Source organism: Heterodontus francisci, chromosome 23 (genome assembly GCF_036365525.1).
Source record: "Heterodontus francisci isolate sHetFra1 chromosome 23, sHetFra1.hap1, whole genome shotgun sequence".
Lineage (NCBI taxonomy): Eukaryota > Metazoa > Chordata > Chondrichthyes > Heterodontiformes > Heterodontidae > Heterodontus > Heterodontus francisci.
In genome coordinates this window covers 48,844,913-48,864,245 of record NC_090393.1, presented here as the reverse complement: position 1 = coordinate 48,864,245, position 19,333 = coordinate 48,844,913, and the positions used below count along the sequence as shown (strand labels likewise).

The following is a 19,333-nucleotide window of genomic DNA, read 5'->3' as shown; positions in this document are numbered from 1 at the left end:
CACTGGAATGCTATTTTTAAATTCTTCCAGCAACATCACTTTTCTCAAATTTTCATATGAGGGTTCTAGCTTGAGAGATTATAGCCAGCAATTGAAAGCCATACATTTAATTCTTTCAAATTCAATGCAAGTCAGTACAGATCTTTTTCTGGTGTGTCTAAATTTCTGTCGATAGGCTTCAAGTACTAACTCGAATGCATTTAGAATTTCAGTTTTAGTTTATCAGAGAAACTCTCTTCTGATAACAGGCAAAAAGCTTCGCAAGCCCTACCCACGAACTCGTCTTGTAAGAAGAGTCCAAAATTCTTTCCGCCATTTTAGTCTGGCAGCTATTTTATCAAATGAGATAAAATATGACTCAACAACCTCCTCATTAAATTTTGGCCCCAGTGTCTAAGTACAAAGTTTTGCTCTGAATTGGGGATAAGGTTTGAGTGGTTGGTGGCATTTTCATTTTGGGTTTGCAAGCTTTGCGAACACAAAGTATTTCGCCTCTCTTTCCTCTCTCTCCCTCAAACTCCCTTTCTTGTCTTTGCTTTTGAAGCTGAAACTCACTCTCTTCCTTTTCCTTCTGAAACTGCATCTCTTCTCTTTTCAACTGCAACTATATTTCTTGGCTTTTCGTCTGCGGTTGGATTCTAGCTAGAATTATTTTTGAAACTCTTATTCCATGCTTTCTTCTGCTGGTTCAGGGATAAGTTTAAAATGGCTAGCTAGACTTTTCACCAATTCAGGTTTCTTTGCTTTTTGTTTGAAAACGATTCCACCTCTGTAGCTAAGCTTTTTAAATCTTCAATACTTAATTTATTTAACTTATCATGGGATACATCTCCCTGCTCTACGATCTCCTTAGCAATAAATGTGGCCATCTCTTTTGTTTCCAGCACTGTAAAGAAAAAACAGAAGAATACAAGAAAACACATTTGTTTACTTTTCCACAATTTTGGAGGTCAATTGTCCTCCTGTTTTCAAATATCTGGCATATCCGGCGGTTCAGGTCGCAGCTTTGAGCCCCCAATTTGTACGGCCATGTGGTGAGGGGTACGAGTGTTCCCCACTGTTCAACTCCCACCTGACTGCAGCAAGTATTTTTGCGACTAGGGTTTTAACCTAGTTTTATTTGTCAAATAGACAGCGACAGGTTTTCTTTTAGGTTTAAAACAGATTAACTATTTACTGAGCAATATTCACTCCCGAAATGGTTGCAACAGCACCCGCATTCACACACAAGAGTTAGAGAGGAAGAGAGGTTTTTTTTTGGGGGGGTGGGGGGAGGCGCGGGTTGAAGTGAGGTAGGTTTTCCAGGTTCACGGAAACCTGTTGAATTTTCTCAGTCAATTTCTTCTTTAAAGTTGCAGATCTGGGTTGGTTGAAATTTCAGTCTGGAAACAGGATCACTGACAATTCTCTGCTGCACAAGTTGAAGTCTAGAACTCACAGTGGGGCACCTTTTTGACTAGCTGGATTTTCTCCCAGCACTCATCTGGACAGGCTTTGGTGATGCTTATCCTGTTGTGCTCTGTCTCCTGAGAGCCACTTTTATGGTCAAAATGGTCTCACATCTTGCCTCTGTTAGGAGACAATGATCTTTTCCATACGTCATCGACAATGGCCCTGGATGTGGCTACTTCATATCCTCTTTGTTTCAGAAGAACCCAGTCAATTCAAAAACGTCTCTTGAAGGGTTCAGGATGAGTGTGATTGACACCTGTTAGCTTAGAATGTATCCTTTTGAACTTGCCAGACAGTAAGACAGTTTGAATTTACAGTTTGACCTTCGGTGTCCAGTTTGAAGCACTTTTTAAAAATCCGTTCAGGGGATATGGCCATTGCTGGCTAGGGCAACATTTATTGCCCATCACTATTTGCCCTCGAGAAAGGGTGGTGAACTGCCTTCTTGAACCGCTGCAGTCCATGGCTGTACGTACACCCACAGTGCTGTTAGGAAGGGAGTTCCAGGATTTTGACCTGGTGATAGTGAAGGAACGGCAATATAGTTCCAAGTCAGGATGGTGTGTGCTTGGAGGGGAACTTGCAGGTGGTGGTGTTCCCATGCATTTGTTGCTAGGTGGGAGAAGTCATGGGTTTGGAAGGTGTTGTGAAAGGAGTCTTGTTGAGTTGCTGCAGTGCATCTTGTATATGGCACACACTGCTGCCACTATGCATCGCTGGTGGAGGGAGTGAACGGTGAAGGTGGTGGATGGAGTACCAATCAAGTGGGCTGCTCTGCCCTGGATGGCGCAGAGCTTCTTGAATGTCGTTGGAGTTGCACCCATCCAGGCAAGTGGAGAGTATTCCATCACACTCCTAACTTGTGCCTTGTAGATGGTGGACAGGCATTGGGGAGTCAGGAGGTGAGTTACTCGCCACAGAATTCCTAGCCTCTGACCTGCTCTCGTAGCCACAGCATGTATGTGGCTGGTGCAGTTCAGTTTCTGGTCAATGGTGACTCCCATGATGTCGATAGTGGGGGATTCAGCAATGGTAATGCCATTGAATGTCATGGGGAGATGGTTAGATTCTCTCTTGTTGGAGATGGTTATTGCCTGGCACTTATGTGGTGTGAATGTTACTTGCCACTTATCAGCCCAAGCCTGGATGTTGCCCAGGTCTCGCTCATAGGGATATGGGCTGCTTCAGTATTTGAGTCGTCGTGAATGGTGAACATTGTGCAATAATCAGCGAACATCCCCACTTCTGACCTTATGATGGAGGAAAGGTCATTGATGAAGTAGCTGAAGACAGTTGGGCCAAGGACACTACCCCAAGGGACTCCTGAAGTGATGTCTGGGACTGAGATGAATGACCAACAACCACAACCATCTTCCTTTGGAGAGTTTTCCCCGATTCCCATTGACTCCAGTTTTGCTAGGGCTCCTTGATGCCACATTCAGTCAAATGCTGCCTCTATATCAAGGGAAGTCACTCTCACCTTTGGAGTTCAGCTCTTCTGTCCACCTTTGGACCAAGGCTGTAATGAGGTCAGGAGCTAAGTGGCCCTGGCGGAACCCAAACTGAGTGTCAGTGAACAGGCTATTGCTGAGCAAGTGCAACTTGATAGCACAGTCGACGTCTCCTTCCATCGCTTTGCTGATGACCTGAAGTAGACTGACATGGCGGTAATTGGCCAGGTTGTATTTGTCCTACTTTCTGTATGCAGGACATACTTGGGCGATTTTCTACATTGCTGGGCAGATGCCAGTGTTGTAGCTGCACTGGAACAGCTTGGCTAGGGGTGCAGCTAGTTCTGGAGCACAAGTCTCCAGTACTATTGCTGGAATGCTGTCAGGGCCCAAAACCTTTGCCGTATCCGGTGCCTTCAGCCGTTTTTGGAGATCATGTGGAGTGAATTGGATTGGCTGAAGACTGGCATCTGTGATGCTGGGCACCTCAAGAGGAGGCAGAGATGCATCATCCACTCGGCACTTCTGGCTGAAGATGGATGCAAAAGTTTCAGCCTTGTCTTTTGCACTGATGTGCTACGCTCCCCCATCTTTAAGAATGGAGGTACTTGTGGAGCCTCCTCCGCCTGTCAGTTGTTTAATTGTCCACTACCATTCACGACTGGATGTGGCAGGACTGCAGAGCATAGATCTGATCCCCTGGTTGTGAGACACTTAATCCTGTCTATTGCATGCTGCTTCTGCTGTTTGACATGTAAGTAACCCTGTGTTGCAGCTTCACCAGGCTGACACCCCATTTTTAGGTACATCTGGTGCTGCTCCTGGCATTCCCTCCTGCACTCTTCATTGAACCAGGGTTGATCCCCCAGCTTGATGGTAATGGTAGAGTGGGGGATATGACTGGCAACGAGGTTAAAGATTGTGGTTGAATACAATTCTGCTGCTGCCCTACAGTGCCTCATGGATGCCCAGTTTTGAATTGGTAGAACTGTTCGAAATCCATCCCATTTAGCACAGTGGTAGTGCCACACAACACGATGGTGGGTACCCTCAGTGCGAAGATGGGACTTTGTCTCCACAAAGACTGTGCAGTAGCCACTCCTACCAATACTGCCATAGACAGATGCACCTGTAACAGATAGATTGGCGAGTACAAGGTCAAGTATGTTTTTCCCTCACCACCTGCCGCAGACCAGTCTAGCAGCTATGTCCTTTAGGGCTTGGCTAGCTTGGTCAGTCGTGGTGCTACCAAGCCAGTCTTGGTTATGGACATTGAAGTACCCCACCCAGAGTACATTTTGTGCCCCTGCTACCCTCAGTGCTTCTTTGAAGTGCTGTTTCAACATGGAGAAGCACTGATTCATCAGCTGAGGGGGGAGGGGCAATAGGTGGTAACCAGAAGGTTTCCTTGCCTATGTTTGATCTGATGCCATGAGACTGCATAGAGTCCGGTGTCAATGTTGAGGACTCCCAGGGCAACTCCCTCCCAAATGTATACCACTGTGCTACCACCTTTGGTGGGTCTGTCCTGCCAGTCAGACAGGACATACCCAGGGATGGTGATGGTAGTGTCTGCGACATTATCTGCAATGTATGATTCCGTGAGTATGACCGTCAGGCTGCTACTTGACTAGTCTGTGGGACAACTCTCCCAATTTTGGCACAAGCCCCCAAATGTTAGTCAGGAAGACTTTGCAGGATCGATGGAGCTGGGTTTGCTATTGTCGTTTCTGGTGTCTAGCTTGATGCCAGGTGGTCCATCCAGTTTCATACCTCAAACTTTGTAGCTTTTTGATAGAACTGAGTGGCTTCCTTGGCCATTTTAGAGGGCAGTTCAGAGTCAACCACATTGCTCTGAGTCTGGAGTCACATGCAGGCCAGATCAGGTAAGGACAGCAGATTTCCTTCCCTATAGGACATTCGTGAATCAGATGGGTTTTTACAATAATCGACAATGGTTTCATGATCACCACTAGGCTAACCTTTTAAGTCCAAATGTATTAACTGAATTCAAATTCCACCATCTGCTGTGGTGGGATTCGAAGTCATGTGCCCAGAGCATTAGCCTGGGCCTCTGGGTTACTAGTCTAGTGACATTACCACTATGCCACCACCTTCCCCCCTGTCCTCTTTTAAAGAAATGTCCATTTTTATAACACTTCAAGTTGCGTCCTGTATTTTCAATTGCTGCATTTCGCCTGAGCGTGACAATATGCTTCCACATATCAGAGTTCCCTGAGGTAGCGAGCAGTTATGGGCTGAGAATGGAGGAGTCCATCCAGGTCATATGCGCCAGCATGGCTCAGGGCTTTGAGCTCATGAGCTCCTCCACTGAGTGTGGGGCCAACCTCATGGACATATGTGGCAGCATTTGGAGTACTTGCAGGAACTGTGCACTGATGTTCACAGAATGCATGCCACACTATATAGCCTTGAAAGGTCAGTGGCATTGATGGCACGGGGATGCCAGTTGTGCCCCAGCTGGTGCGCCCCACCCACCCAGCTATCTGGAGCACCAGCAGACGGCTGATGCAGTCACCAAGGAGGATGTGGGTGCCACCCCTCATGGGACACCATCATCATCAGCCTCCTTGACCCCTCTGACTGAGGGAGCATCGGCACAGCAGGGCCCCATTACAGAGCCTGACCCAGCAATAACGGCAGGGCAGCAACTTCTGGAGGTACCCTCATTGGCACCTCCACGTGCATCTCAGATGCAAGTGAATACAAGTGAGCCGGCTTCCACCACCTCCTCCAAGGCCACAAGGACAGCACCCCACAGAAGTGGCCGACAGTGGAGGCCACCACATTGCATTGAGGTGGTCACTGGGATCTCTTCCACTTGTAAATGTACACTTTTTGTCTTTCGGAGCACCATGTAAATACTGACAAGAACAACTCTGTGAGCCTTCCTTTAGTAATGGTGGTAGAGGAGAAGATGGATGAGTTGGTGAAGGGAGTAAGGATCTGTAAACAGTGACAGTGAAACCTCTGGGCCGAAGTGCATCCTTCATTGGCAGTTAAGAGTTGGGCTGTTCCAGGCTGAGTCTTCAATGGATGTGTTCTCAGAGGCAGTTAAAAGTGAGTTTCATACCATGGAGGGGTCAGAGGGGCTCAGCTGAACCGAGCCAGAATCAATGACCTCTGACATTTGGCATCCTGAAGAGACCCTCAAGCCCCCGACCAGCCCCAGCCACCTCCCTGTGGAGGGTGATGGAATGAAGACCTGCAGTACTCTGGACTGGCAGAGGATGAAGTAGTCACGGCAGTGGCCAGGAAAGCGAGCGCACACATGCAGGAAACTCCTGTCGTGATCGCAGACAGTTGAACGTTGAGGGAGTGGAAGCCCTTCCGATTAATGAATCTTAATGGCCAGTTAGTCGGTGTCTTGATGGCCACATGGGTATAATCAATGATGTCTTGCACCTGCAGGAATCCAACGATGGAGACAAAATCCACTGACCTCTGTGCCTGCAAGGCTCTGTTAGGAATTGTAATTATTGCCAGCTTCCACAAAGAGGGCACCAGTAACCACTTGCAAGATACCACCAAGTTCCACAGCTGATCCCTGAAAGGAGCCAGAGACAAAGAAGTTCCAGGGCATGGCAAGCAGTGCTAAGAAACAATGAGGGCACAAATCTCTGTGATCATCTGCCTGGATCGTTGTAGTCTCCTTTGACACTGTTTCTCGCTCATCTCAAGGTAGCTATGCTGGAAGTATAAATCCGTTGCTTTCCTGCCCCTCGTCCCTCTTCTCTGTCCTCCTAATGCATGGGGCCATGTCCTTCCTGCAGGACATGTTGCTCCTCATCGCCATTGATCAGAATGTCGTGCTCCCATTGCTAGCTGCTGCCTTTCATGTGCTCAGATGGAATTCCAATTGTGTTTGGAAGGCTTGTCCCCTGCTCTTATGCCACTACAATGCCAGGAAGGTGACGACCCCCTGCGCTGCCCGAGCACATACAGACCATTCTCCTTGCAACCTCTGCTGACCTAACGGCACCTGTATTCCAATGGCCAAGAACCCCAATGAGCACTTTCCCTTTCATGGAGCCCACCTAATAGAATGGGCTGGCCATGACTGGCTCCCCGCCGTGTTGCCACCTTTATGCATATAATCTGTCCCGGACAGTGCAGGCAGTGCTTAGAATTCCAGTAGGGATACAGAAAGCTCCAGGAATTAAATACATAAGAACTAGGAGCAGGAGGAGGCAATTCAGCCCCTCAAGCCTGCTCCACCATTCAATGCGATCATGGATGATCTCATCTCGACCTCAACTCCACTTTACTGCCCATTCTCTATAACCCTTCAATCCATTACTAACTAAAAATCTGTCTATCTCCTCAAATTTACTCAATGTCCTGACATCTACCACACGCTGGGGTAGTGAATTCCACAGATTCACGACCCTTTGAGAGAAGTAATTTCTCTTCATCTGTTTTAAATCTGCTACCCCTTATCCGAAAACTATGACCTCTCGTTCTAGATTGCCCCACAAGAGGAAACATCCTCTCTGCATCTACTTTGTCCATCCCCTTAATCATCTTATATACTTCAATTAGATCTCCTCTCATTCTTCTAAACTCCAGAGAGTAAAGTCCTAAACTGCTCAACCTCTCTTCATAAGAAAAGCCCCCATCTCTGGAATCAATCTAGTGAACCTCCTCTAAACTGCCTCCAATGCAACTACATCCTTTATCAAGTAAGGGGACCAAAACTGTACGCAATATTCCAGGTGCCGTCTCACTAATGCCTTGTACAGTTGCAGCAACACTTCCCTACTTTTATACTCTATTCTTTCAGCAATAAATGCCAAAATTCCATTTGCCTTCCTTATTACCTGCTGTACCTGCATACTAGTTTTCTGCGATTCATGCACAAGGACACCCAGATCCCTCTGCACTGAAGCACTCTGAAGTTTCTCCCTATTTAGATAATAATTTGCCTTTCTATTCTTCCTACCAAAATGGATGACCTCACACTTATCCACATTAAACTCCATCTGCAAATTTTGACCCATTCACCTAACCTAACCATATCCATTTGTAAATTTCTTATTTCTTTATTGCAACTTACTATCCCACCTATTTTAGTGTCATCTGCAAATTTGGCTATAGTACCTTCTATCCCTGCATCCAAGTCATTAATATAGATTGTAAATAGTTGGGACCCCAAGGACCGAACCCTGTAGCACCCCACTAGTTACATCTTGCCAAACAGCAAAAGGCCTATTTATCCCGAATCTGTTTTCTGTTGGTTAGCCAATCCTCTATCCAAGCTAATAACTTGCCCCTAACCCCATGTGAACTTACCTTGTGTATTAACCTTTTGTGTGGCACCTTATCAAATGCCTTCTGGAACTCCAGATATACAACATCTGCAGGATCCCCATTATCCACTTTGCTTGTTACAGCTTCGAAGAACTCTAGCAAATTACTCAAACACAATTTACCCTTCACAAAACCATGCTGACTTTGATGGATTGCATTTTGACTTTCTAAATGTTTTGTTATTACGTCCTTAATAATGGATTCTAATAATTTCCCAATGACAGATGTTAAACTAACTTGTCTATAGTTTCTCACTTTCTGCCTCCCTCCCTTTGTGAATAAGGGCGTTATACTAGCATTTTTACAATCCACTGGAACCTTTCCCGCATCCAGGGAATTTTGGATTATTATAACCAATGGATCCACTATCTCCGCTGTCACTTCCTTTATGACCCTAGGATGTAGGCCATCAGGCCCTGGGGACTTGTCTGCCTTCAATCCCAATAGTTTGCTCAGTACTTTTTTCCTACTGATGATTGTTCTAAGTTCCTCTCTTTCTATAACCTCTGCATTACCTGTTACTATTGGGATGGTACTAGTGCCCTCCACCGTGTAAACTGAGGCAAAATATTGATTTCGTGCCTCCGCCATTTCTGTGTTCCCCTCTATCAACTCCCCAGTCTCATCCTCCAAGGGACCAACATTCACTTTACCTACTCTTCCCTTTTTTTTTGTTTTAGAATATTACAGCGCAGTACAGGCCCTTCGGCCCTCGATGTTGCGCCGACCTGTGAAACCATCTGACCTACACTATTCCATTTTCATCCATATGTCTATCCAATGACCACTTAAATGCCCTTAAAGTTGGCGAGTCTACTACTGCTGCAGGAAGGGCGTTCCACGCCCCTACTACTCTCTGTGTAAAGAAACTACCTCTGACATCTGTCCTATATCTATCACCCCTCAACTTAAAGCTATGTCCCCTCGTGTTTGCCATCACCATCCGAGGAAAAAGACTCTCACTATCCACCCTATCTAACCCTCTGATTATCTTATATGTCTCTATTAAGTCACCTCTCCTCCTCCTTCTCTCCAACGAAAACAACCTCAAGTCCCTCAGCCTTTCCTCGTAAGACCTTCCCTCCATACCAGGCAACATCCTAGTAAATCTCCTCTGCACCCTTTCCAAAGCTTCCACATCCTTCCTATAATGCGGTGACCAGAACTGCACGCAAGACTCCAGGTGCGGTCTCACCAGAGTTTTGTACAGCTGCAGCATGACCTCGTGGCTCCGAAACTCGATCCCCCTACTAATAAAAGCTAACACACCATATGCCTTCTTAACAACCCTATTAACCTGGGTAGCAACCTTCAGGGATTTATGTACCTGGACACCAAGATCTCTCTGTTCATCTACACTACCAAGAATCTTCCCATTAGCCCAGTACTCTGCATTCCTGTTACTCCTTCCAAAGTGAATCACCTCACACTTTTCCACATTAAACTCCATTTGCCATCTCTCAGCCCAGCTCTGCAGCCTATCTATGTCCCTCTGTACCCTACAACATCCTTCGGCACGATCCACAACTCCACCGACCTTAGTGTCATCCGCAAATTTACTAACCCACCCTTCTACACCCTCTTCCAGGTCATTTATAAAAATGACAAACAGCAGTGGCCCCAAAACAGATCCTTGCGGTACACCACTAGTAACTAAACTCCAGGATGAACATTTGCCATCAACCACCACCCTCTGTCTTCTTTCAGCTAGCCAATTTCTGATCCAAAGCTCTAAATCACCTTCAACCCCATACTTCCGTATTTTCTGCAATAGCCTACCGTGGGGAACCTTATCAAACGCCTTACTGAAATCCATATACACCACATCCACTGCTTTACCCTCATCCACCTGTTTGGTCACCTTCTCGAAAAACTCAATAAGGTTTGTGAGGCACGACCTACCCTTCACAAAACCGTGCTGACTATCGCTAATGAACTTATTCTTCTCTAGATGATTATAAATCCTATCTCTTATAACCTTTTCCAACATTTTACCCACAACCGAAGTAAGGCTCACAGGTCTATAATTACCAGGGCTGTCTCTACTCCCCTTCTTGAACAAGGGGACAACATTTGCTATCCTCCAGTCTTCCGGCACTATTCCTGTCGACAATGACGACATAAAGATCAAGGACAGAGGCTCTGCAATCTCCTCCCTGGCTTCCCAGAGAATCCTAGGATAAATCCCATCTGGCCCAGGGGACTTATCTATTTTCACACTTTCCAAAATTGCTAACACCTCCTCCTTGTGAACCTCAATCCCATCTAGCCGAGTAGCCTGAATCTCAGTATTCTCCTCGACAACATTTTCTTTCTCTACTGTAAATACTGACGCAAAATATTCATTTAACGCTTTCCCCGTCTCCTCTGATTCCACACACAACTTCCCACTACTGTCCTTGATTGGTCCTAATCTAACTCTAGTCATTCTTTTATTCGATATACCTATAGAAAGCCTTAGGGTTTTCCCTGATCCTATCTGCCAATGACTTCTCGCGTCCTCTCCTTGCTCTTCTTAGCTCTCCCTTTAGATCCTTCCTGGCTAGCTTGTAACTCTCAAGCGCCCTAACTGAGCCTTCACGTCTCATCCTAACATAAGCCTTCTTCTTCCTCTTGACAAGCGCTTCAACTTCTTTAGTAAACCACGGCTCCCTCGCTCGACAACTTCCTCCCTGCCTGACAGGTACATACTTATAGTGGAGTCCCACACTAGAGTTCTGGAATTAAACAAAGGTAATAATATAGGCATGAGGACAGATTTGGCCCTAGTGGACTGGGAAGGGAGACTAAAAGGTAGCACAGTTGATGAGCAGTACTATATACTTATAGAAGCTTTTGCTATTCCTTTTTATATTTTGCACTAGTTTTCTTTCATAATTTACCTTTGCTCTTTTTATTACCTTTTTAGTAACCCTTTGTGGATCTTTAAAAGTTTCCCAATCTTCCAGCCTGCCACTGGCCTTTGCAATATGGTATGCCTTAGTTTTTGTCTTTGTTATCCTTAACTTCCTTGCTTAGCCATGGATGTTTTTTCCCCCTCTGACAATCTTTCTTCCTCTCTGGAATATATTTTAGTTGGGAGGAATTGAATATCTCCTTAAACATCTGCCACTGCTCATCAACTGTCCTACCTTTTAGTCTCCCTGCCTAGTCCACTAGGGCCAAATCTGTCCTCATGCCTATATTATTACCTTTGTTTAATTCCAGAACTCTAGTGTGGGACTCCAGTTTCTCAAACTGAATTTGAAATTCGAGCATGCTATGATCACTTTTCCCTAGAGGATCCTTAACTATGAGATCATTTATTAATCCCACCTCATTACACAATACCAAATCTAGAATAGCCTGCTCCCTGGTTGGTTCTACAACATTTTGCTCCAAAAAACAATCTCTAATACATTCAATGAACTCTCCCTCGAGGCTACCTTTGCCAATTTGACTAAACCAGTCTATATGCATATTAAAATCACCCCTGATTATTGCCGTACCTTTCATACAAGCCCCCAGTATTTCCTGGTTTATACTGTGCCCCACACCGGAACTACTGTTTGGGGACCTATAGATTACTCCCACCAGAGACTTCTTTCCCTTGCTATTTCTTATTTCTACCCGGACTGATTTTATGTCTTGATCACCAGTGCCTCTATCATGTCTCACTACAGCACTGATCTCTTCCTTCACTAACAAAGCTACACCACCTCCTTTTCCTTCCTGCCTATCCTTCTGAAATACTGAGTACCCTTGGATATTCAGCTCCCAAACCTCGTTTCCCTGCAACCACGTATCAGTAATCGCCACTAAATCATAACCATTCGTCTCTATTTGCGCTGTTAACTCATTTATTTTATTCCGAATGCTTCGTGCATTCAGATACAAAGCCTTCAAGTTTGTTCTATTATTAAATTTCCCTATTCTTGTACAATTCCTTGGTGCAATATGACATTCACACATTCTGTCACTCCTTTTATTTTCTGGTAACAATCAGCCTAATCGCTAACCTGCACTGATAACGTCTCCTCCAACTGTGACTTCCTAATTTTCCATGCACGTGAACCCTCCCCTCTATTTAGTTTAAAGCCCTATCTACAGCCCTAGTTATACGACTTGCCAGGACTCTGGTCCCAGCATGATTCAGGTGGAGTCCGTCCCATTGGAACAGCTCCCTCCTTCCCCAGTACTGGTGCCAATGTCCCACGAATTCGAACCCATTTCTCCCACACCAATCTTTGAGCCACACATTTACCTCTTCAATCTTATTGACCCTGTGCCAATTAGCTCATGGCTCAGGTAGTAATCCGGAGATTATTACCTTTTTGCTTCTGCTTTTTAATTAAGCCCCTAGCTGCTCATATTCCCTCAGCAGAACCTCTATCCTCGTTCTACCTATATCATTGGTACCTACATGGACCATGACAACTGGATCATTCCCCTCCCACTCCTAGTTCCTCTGCAGCCCAGATGAGATATCCTGAGCCCTGGAACCAGACAGGCAACACAGTCTTCGGGACTCTCGATCCTGGCCAAAGAGAGAACAGTGTCTATGCCCTAACTATACTATACCCGAATATGACTATATTTCTCTTTTCTCCCCCCACTTGAATGGCTCCCTGTACCATGGTGCTATGGTCAGTTTACTCATCCTCCCTACAGTCCCTGCTCTCGTCCACACAGGGAGCAAAAATCTCGAACCTGTTGGACAAGGGCTGAGGCTCCTGCAACACTACCTCCTGGATCCCTCTACCTGCCTCACTCATAGTTACACCCTCCTGTCCCTGACCACTGGCCGAATTCAAGGTAGTTAATCTAAGGGGTGTGATTGTCTCCTAAAACACAGTGTCCAGTTAACTCTCCCCCTCCCTGATGTGTCGCAGTGTGCGAAGCTCAGACTCCAGCTCATCAACTCTGAGCCGGAGTTCCTTGTGCAGCCAACACTTGCTACAGATGTGGTCACTAGGAACCACAATGTGGTCCACCAGCTCCCACATCATGCAGGTACAACACATCGCCTGGCCCTGCATCTCTATTTTATTTAATTAGATTTTAATTTGTTTTTTAAATTTCCAACTGGTCTTTAGTTTTTTTTAAAATCTGCTTTAGTTTTTAGTTTATATACAACTGTTACCAGCCATTAGCCCATGACTGAAGTATGAAGACTGCTACCATTATTTTTATTCAACTTTAAATAAATTACCTGAATTTCAAAAGGGAAAATCTGACTGAAATCTGATCTTTAGTGCTAAACTGTTTTAGCATCGAGACTGAATAAACATTTTGAATGCATTGAAGTCTAAGGGTGTTTAAAGGCTCACACATGCTACAGAAATATCTTATCTTGAAATGTACCTCAGATGACAAAATTGTTTACAAAGCAATAAGAGAAGGCTCACCCAATTCATTTAAAGAAACTGTAAGCAAAGCTAAAAGCACGCTTTACTACGCGGTTTAATTATAATCACACAAAGCTGAACATTTGTAAAGTCTGATTAACCTCCTGCAGACCTTTTCTAGTTGTTCTGTTACAAATGCTGTAGTGCAACATTTTGGCTCTCAAATACCTTGGGACATTTTCTACCTTCAAGGTGCTATACAAGTGCAAGCTATTCTTTTTGTTTCTGTGAATTTGTTTTAAATTGGAAATAACTTTGGTAAGCCTATACAGCATATTTTCCACTTCTCAAATTTAACTCAAAATGTAGTGGTTTCCTGCAGGCATTATACCATGATCAATAATTTTTACAACTCCTTCTTTGGCCTCCTTGTCTCGAGAGACAATGGGTAAGCGCCTGGAGGTGGTCAGTGGTGTGTGGAGCAGCGCCTGGAGTGGCTATAAAGGCCAATTCTAGAGTGACAGGCTCTTCCACAGGTGCTGCAGAAAAATGTGTTTGTCGGGGCTGTTGCACAGTTGGGTCTCTCCTTGCGCTTCTGTCTTTTTTCCTGCCAACTGCTAAGTCTCTTCGACTCGCCACACTTTAGCCCCGCCTTTATGGCTGCCCGCCAGCTCTGGCGAATGCTGGAACTGACTCCCACGACTTGTGATCAATGTCACATGACTTCATGTCGCGTTTGCAGACGTCTTTAAAGCGGAGACATGGACGGCCAGTGGGTCTGATACCAGTGGCGAGCTCGCTGTACAATGTGTCTTTGGGGATCCTGCCATCTTCCATGCGGCTCACATGGCCAAGCCATCTCAAGCGCCACTGACTCAGTAGTGTGTATAAGCTGGGGATGTTGGCCGCCTCGAGGACTTCTGTGTTGGAGATACGGTCCTGCCACCTGATGCCAAGTATTCTCCGGAGGCAGCGAAGATGGAATGAATTGAGACGTCGCTCTTGGCTGACATATGTTGTCCAGGCCTCACTGCCATAGAGCAAGGTACTGAGGACACAATTTTTACAACTACGCTACTCTAAATGTAGCGAAGAGTAAAAAGCAGTTTGTAAGAGATGCAATTTACATATCGTAACAGTCAATATGCTTACATGAAAAAAGGGTGTTTTCAAGAAAAAGGGAAAAGGTAAGATAAATAAATGCAAGTAAAAATGTTATTGTGCATGTATAACGGGTTAGTGCAATGAAGGGAGTAATAATTATTTTTTAAACTAAGCAAATATTTAATGCCTTTCACACTTGTAATTAAATATAATTTTTATCCTTTAACGTCACTGTCAGGAGTGGATGGCTTGCTTGATGAAACCACAAATTCAAATTGGCTGTGGGACTTTCATCCCCTGCAGTTTGTTGAGCTATTTTGATCATTCCTGTTAATCAATTCCTCTTTTGTGATGGTGGTTAAAAATAATCTTGGTTGCCCAAATTACTTTTCTGTTTAATTAGGTCTGGACTATTTGTGTAATGTTTTTATTACTGGCATTATCTTGATGCTCATCTCTGGATTTCTTTTGAGCTGGTGTGTGCTTCTTTAGTTGAGCACCTGTCTTTTTGGTTTTCCCATTTCCAAGTTGATGTTTCCTCAAATCCAGCTTTATTCATGTTTTGAGAGTTGTAAACTTAATGACAGGTATTGCTTGAGATGTTTCTAGGCAGTTCTTTCTCAATTTCTCCTATGGACTTTCTGTTAAATACTACATACTTCATAAGAGGCAGTTTCAGACGACAGTGAAACTTTGATTCGCCAATATAAGGATAAAGGACTCTCTGGCTGATAACAGTGCCCAAATTATGCACACAGACAAAGCGCGAAGGCTCTGCAATACATTAATTATACATGATTCCAGAATGGAGTGTACACTGACAAAATGTGCTAATTCAATAAGAGGACTTAATGGGAGGAAGATGATTTGAAAGGCATTGGTTTGCTAGTGGTAAATTGCCAGGCATGGTTGGTACAAATGGCAATTTTTAAACCAACTCTAGGCCGGGAAGGGAGAGGATGAAAGCGAGTAGAACAGTAATGATCTTAAAGGATCACCAATTTAGTTTGGTGTCATTGAAGGTCTGTAATCACTGCCATGAGGCTATTGCACAAATGAATAAGGAGTTAGAATGCTTTTCCAGGATAATTAAATATTAAACAAGTAGTACTTATATTTGTCTAAGGCCTTGGTCAGGCCCCAGCTTTAATACTGCTTCAGCTTCAGTCCCCTTCAGATGGTGTGAAAGAAGCTGCAGAAAACAGTCACTAAACAGATATCCACTTTAAAGGCAGTTACCACGATAGTTTAAGAGAGCCAGTCTTTTCACTCCACAAATGGCGGCACAGTGGCGCAGTGGTTAGCACCGCAGCCTCACAGCTCCAGGGACCCGGGTTCGATTCCGGGTACTGCCTGTGTGGAGTTTGCAAGTTCTCCCTGTGTCTGCGTGGGTTTTCTCCGGGTGCTCCGGTTTCCTCCCACAAGCCAAAAAGACTTGCAGGTTGATAGGTAAATTGGCCATTATAAATTGTCACTAGTATAGGTAGGTGGTAGGGAAATATAGGGACAGGTGGGGATGTTTGGTAGGAATATGGGATTAGTGTAGGATTAGTATGAATGGGTGGTTGATGTTCGGCACAGACTCGGTGGGCCGAAGGGCCTGTTTCAGTGCTGTATCTCTAATCTCTCTAATCTCTAAAAATGGGTAGACTCAGAGCAGATTAAACAAAATCATGAAAAATTTAGACTTGGTCCAAAGTTTTTTGAGCTTGATAGGTCAGAGAGGAAGAGGACACCAATATAAGTTACATAAGCATTATCTTTTGGAGCTTGTTTGATCGTCTGCAGGGGTGTAAGTGAAATTTCAGTGTTATTTCCTAAAGCCTTTGCCCAGGAAATTGCATGACTGTCTGGGTGGGGCAGGACGGATGAGGTGATGGTGTACAGAAATGACAATATGACAACATAGCGCATGCGCAATGGACCAGTATGTCTTTATCCAGCCTTTTTGATGTATTCATGTATGAGGTTAGTTGCATAATTTTACTGGGCAAGACAAGACTGCAACTGGTATGATTTTATTAGATTGATCTTTATTAAAAGAAACCAAGAACATTTTTCTACTTATATCTGTTGAAGACATTTTGTTAAGTTCTTAATAATGAGCTACCAGTTCAATGCGGGTCTGTGTGTAGAACTGTAGAATTTGAAGTGTTTAGTACTTTATCTGAGACTAGGGAAAGTGGTGAAAAGCCAAGTTTAATGTCTCTCTGACTCTGGCCTCTCGTATCACCCCTTGTGTATCCCTCTCTTCACCTCACAATTGACAGCCATACCCTCAGTCACCTAGGACCCTTGTTTTCAAGTTCCCTCCATAAACCCCTCTGCTTTTCCACTTCCCTCTCCTCCTTTAAGATCCTCCTCAGAACCCATCTCTTTGGCCAAATTGTTGGTCATCCCTCCTTTGATTCAGCATCCATTTTTGATTATGTCTCTACGAAGCATTTTGGGATGTTTTTCAATGTTATAAAGTCAGAGTGATACAGCACTGAAACAGGCCCTTCAGCCCACCAAGTCTGTGCCGACCATCAACCATCCATTTATACTAATCCTACGTTAATCCCATATTCCCCATCACATCCCCACCATTCTCCTACCACCTACCTACACTAGGGGCAATTTACAATGGCCAATTTACCTATCAACCTGCAAGTCTTTGGCTGTGGGAGGAAACCGGAGCACCCACGTGGTCACAGGGAGAACTTGCAAACTCCGCACAGGCAGTACCCAAAACCGAACCCGGGTCACTGGAGCTGTGAGGCTGCGGTGCTAACCACTGCGACACTGTGCCACCCAAAGGTTAAGGTTAATGGTGTTAAATAAATATAAGTTGTTTATTGGCCCAAAATCAACTCAAGGGCCATTCAAATCACTAAATTTTTGGCACTAAGCAGTTTTATCTGCATCCAACACCTTCTGCAGTTAGTTTAGGACCTTTAACACCCATGACAAGCCAAATTTTGTGTTATGCACAAATATTAAAAGATATAAAAGCAATATACACATTTCTCAAACATACTACCCTAAATCATACCTGCAGTGCATATTGTAAACACTACTTGAACAGAATCAAAGAAGAAGAACATCACTAAGAGAGACACTGATGCTCCTACTGGAAGAAACAGAGCTTGCGTAGAGTCTATGGTCTGGATACCTAGAAAACAAACAAACAACTAGTTAGAGTTTTGCAACAAAATTATTTTGACAAATCTTGTAATAGGTGAAGATTGTATTTGTACTTGTGAGCCAAAGACAATGTCAGTACCAAGAAGGGTTCCCTCCATACATGTCTGTAGCTCACCCCAACTCTTAGTTTTGGGAGAGATGTTTTTCTATTTTTATATTTTACAGAAGAACGTGGTTGATGAGAGGGGAAAGTGGCTGCACAGAGACCAGCACACAGTGTATAACAGTTGTATAGCTTGTTACAGCAATTCATCCACAAGGAAAATTAGGCAACATAAAGTACAAACCACGGCACATTTTGCCATATGTAAATGCAGATAACGGGCGATAAAGCCTTTTGTGTATTACAAAAAAAATTGTAAACATAGTAATATATGTTTAAAAGTTATCCCTAAGCAATTATGGAACAAGTCTAGCGTAGTACTGGCTTTATAGTCAGATATTGCAGTGCAATACCAAACCCAACAGTGCATTCATACACTAATACACCCATCACCTTTGGGCAAATAAGCCAAAGAATTACACACACATTTTATGGGTAAAATGCAAGCTTACAATTTCAGTCAAATGCGTTGTATACAACTGGAAAGTTTCTCATAATTTTGTTATTTTAATTAGAGCTGGAAAAGCCACATATTTGAGGGGAGGTAGTGGCATTGTGGGAATGTCACTGGACTAGTAATCCAGAGGCCCAGGTTGATGCGCTGGGGACATGGGTTTGAATCCCACCGCGGCTGATGGTGCAATCTCAATTCAATTAATAAATCTGGAATTAAAAGCTAGTCTAATGGTGACCATGAAGCTATTGTCGATTGTTGTAAAAACCCATCTGGTTCACTGATGTCCTTTAGGGAAGGAAATCTGCTGTCCTTACTTTGTCTGGCCTACATGTGACTCCAGATGCACAGCAATGCAGTCGACACTTAAAATGCCCTCTGAAATGGCCTAACAAGCCACTCACTTGTATCAAACCGCTACGAGGTTTAAGAAAAGGAATGAAACTGGACGGACGGCCTAGTATTGACTTAGGCACTGAAACGACAATGGCAAACCCAGCCCTGTCAACCTTGCAAAGTCCTCCTTACTAACATCTTGGGGCTTGTGCCAAAATTGGGAGAGCAGCCGACAGACTAGTCAAGCAACAGCCTGACATCTCCTTCCAAACACGCGACCTCTACCACCTAGAAGGATAAGGGCAGCAGATGCATGGCAACACCACCACCTGCAAGTACCCCTCCAAGCCATACACCATCCTGACTTGGAACTATATCGCCGTTCCTTCATTGTTGCTGGGTCAAAATCCTGGAATTCCCTTCCTAACAGCACTGTAGGTGTACCTACACCCAAAGGACTGCAGCGGTTCAAGAAGGCAGATCACCACCACCTTTTCAAGGGCAATTAGTGATGGGCAATAAATGCTGGCCTAGCCAGCAACGCTCACATCCCGCGAACGAATATAATAAAAATTCTTGGAACAAGGAG

At 44.5% G+C, this 19,333-nt stretch overlaps 1 protein-coding gene across 1 annotated transcript in view; it reads right to left on the bottom strand.

The window, feature by feature from the left end:
* sppl3 (signal peptide peptidase 3) overlaps positions 1 to 19,333 on the bottom strand; it is a 287,681-nt gene that overhangs the window by 99,079 nt on the left and 169,269 nt on the right. Inside the window, exon 4 of the mRNA XM_068055206.1 lies at positions 17,700 to 17,819. Coding sequence (XP_067911307.1) covers positions 17,700 to 17,819 — 120 coding nt within the window. The remainder of the gene's footprint in view (positions 1 to 17,699; positions 17,820 to 19,333) is intronic.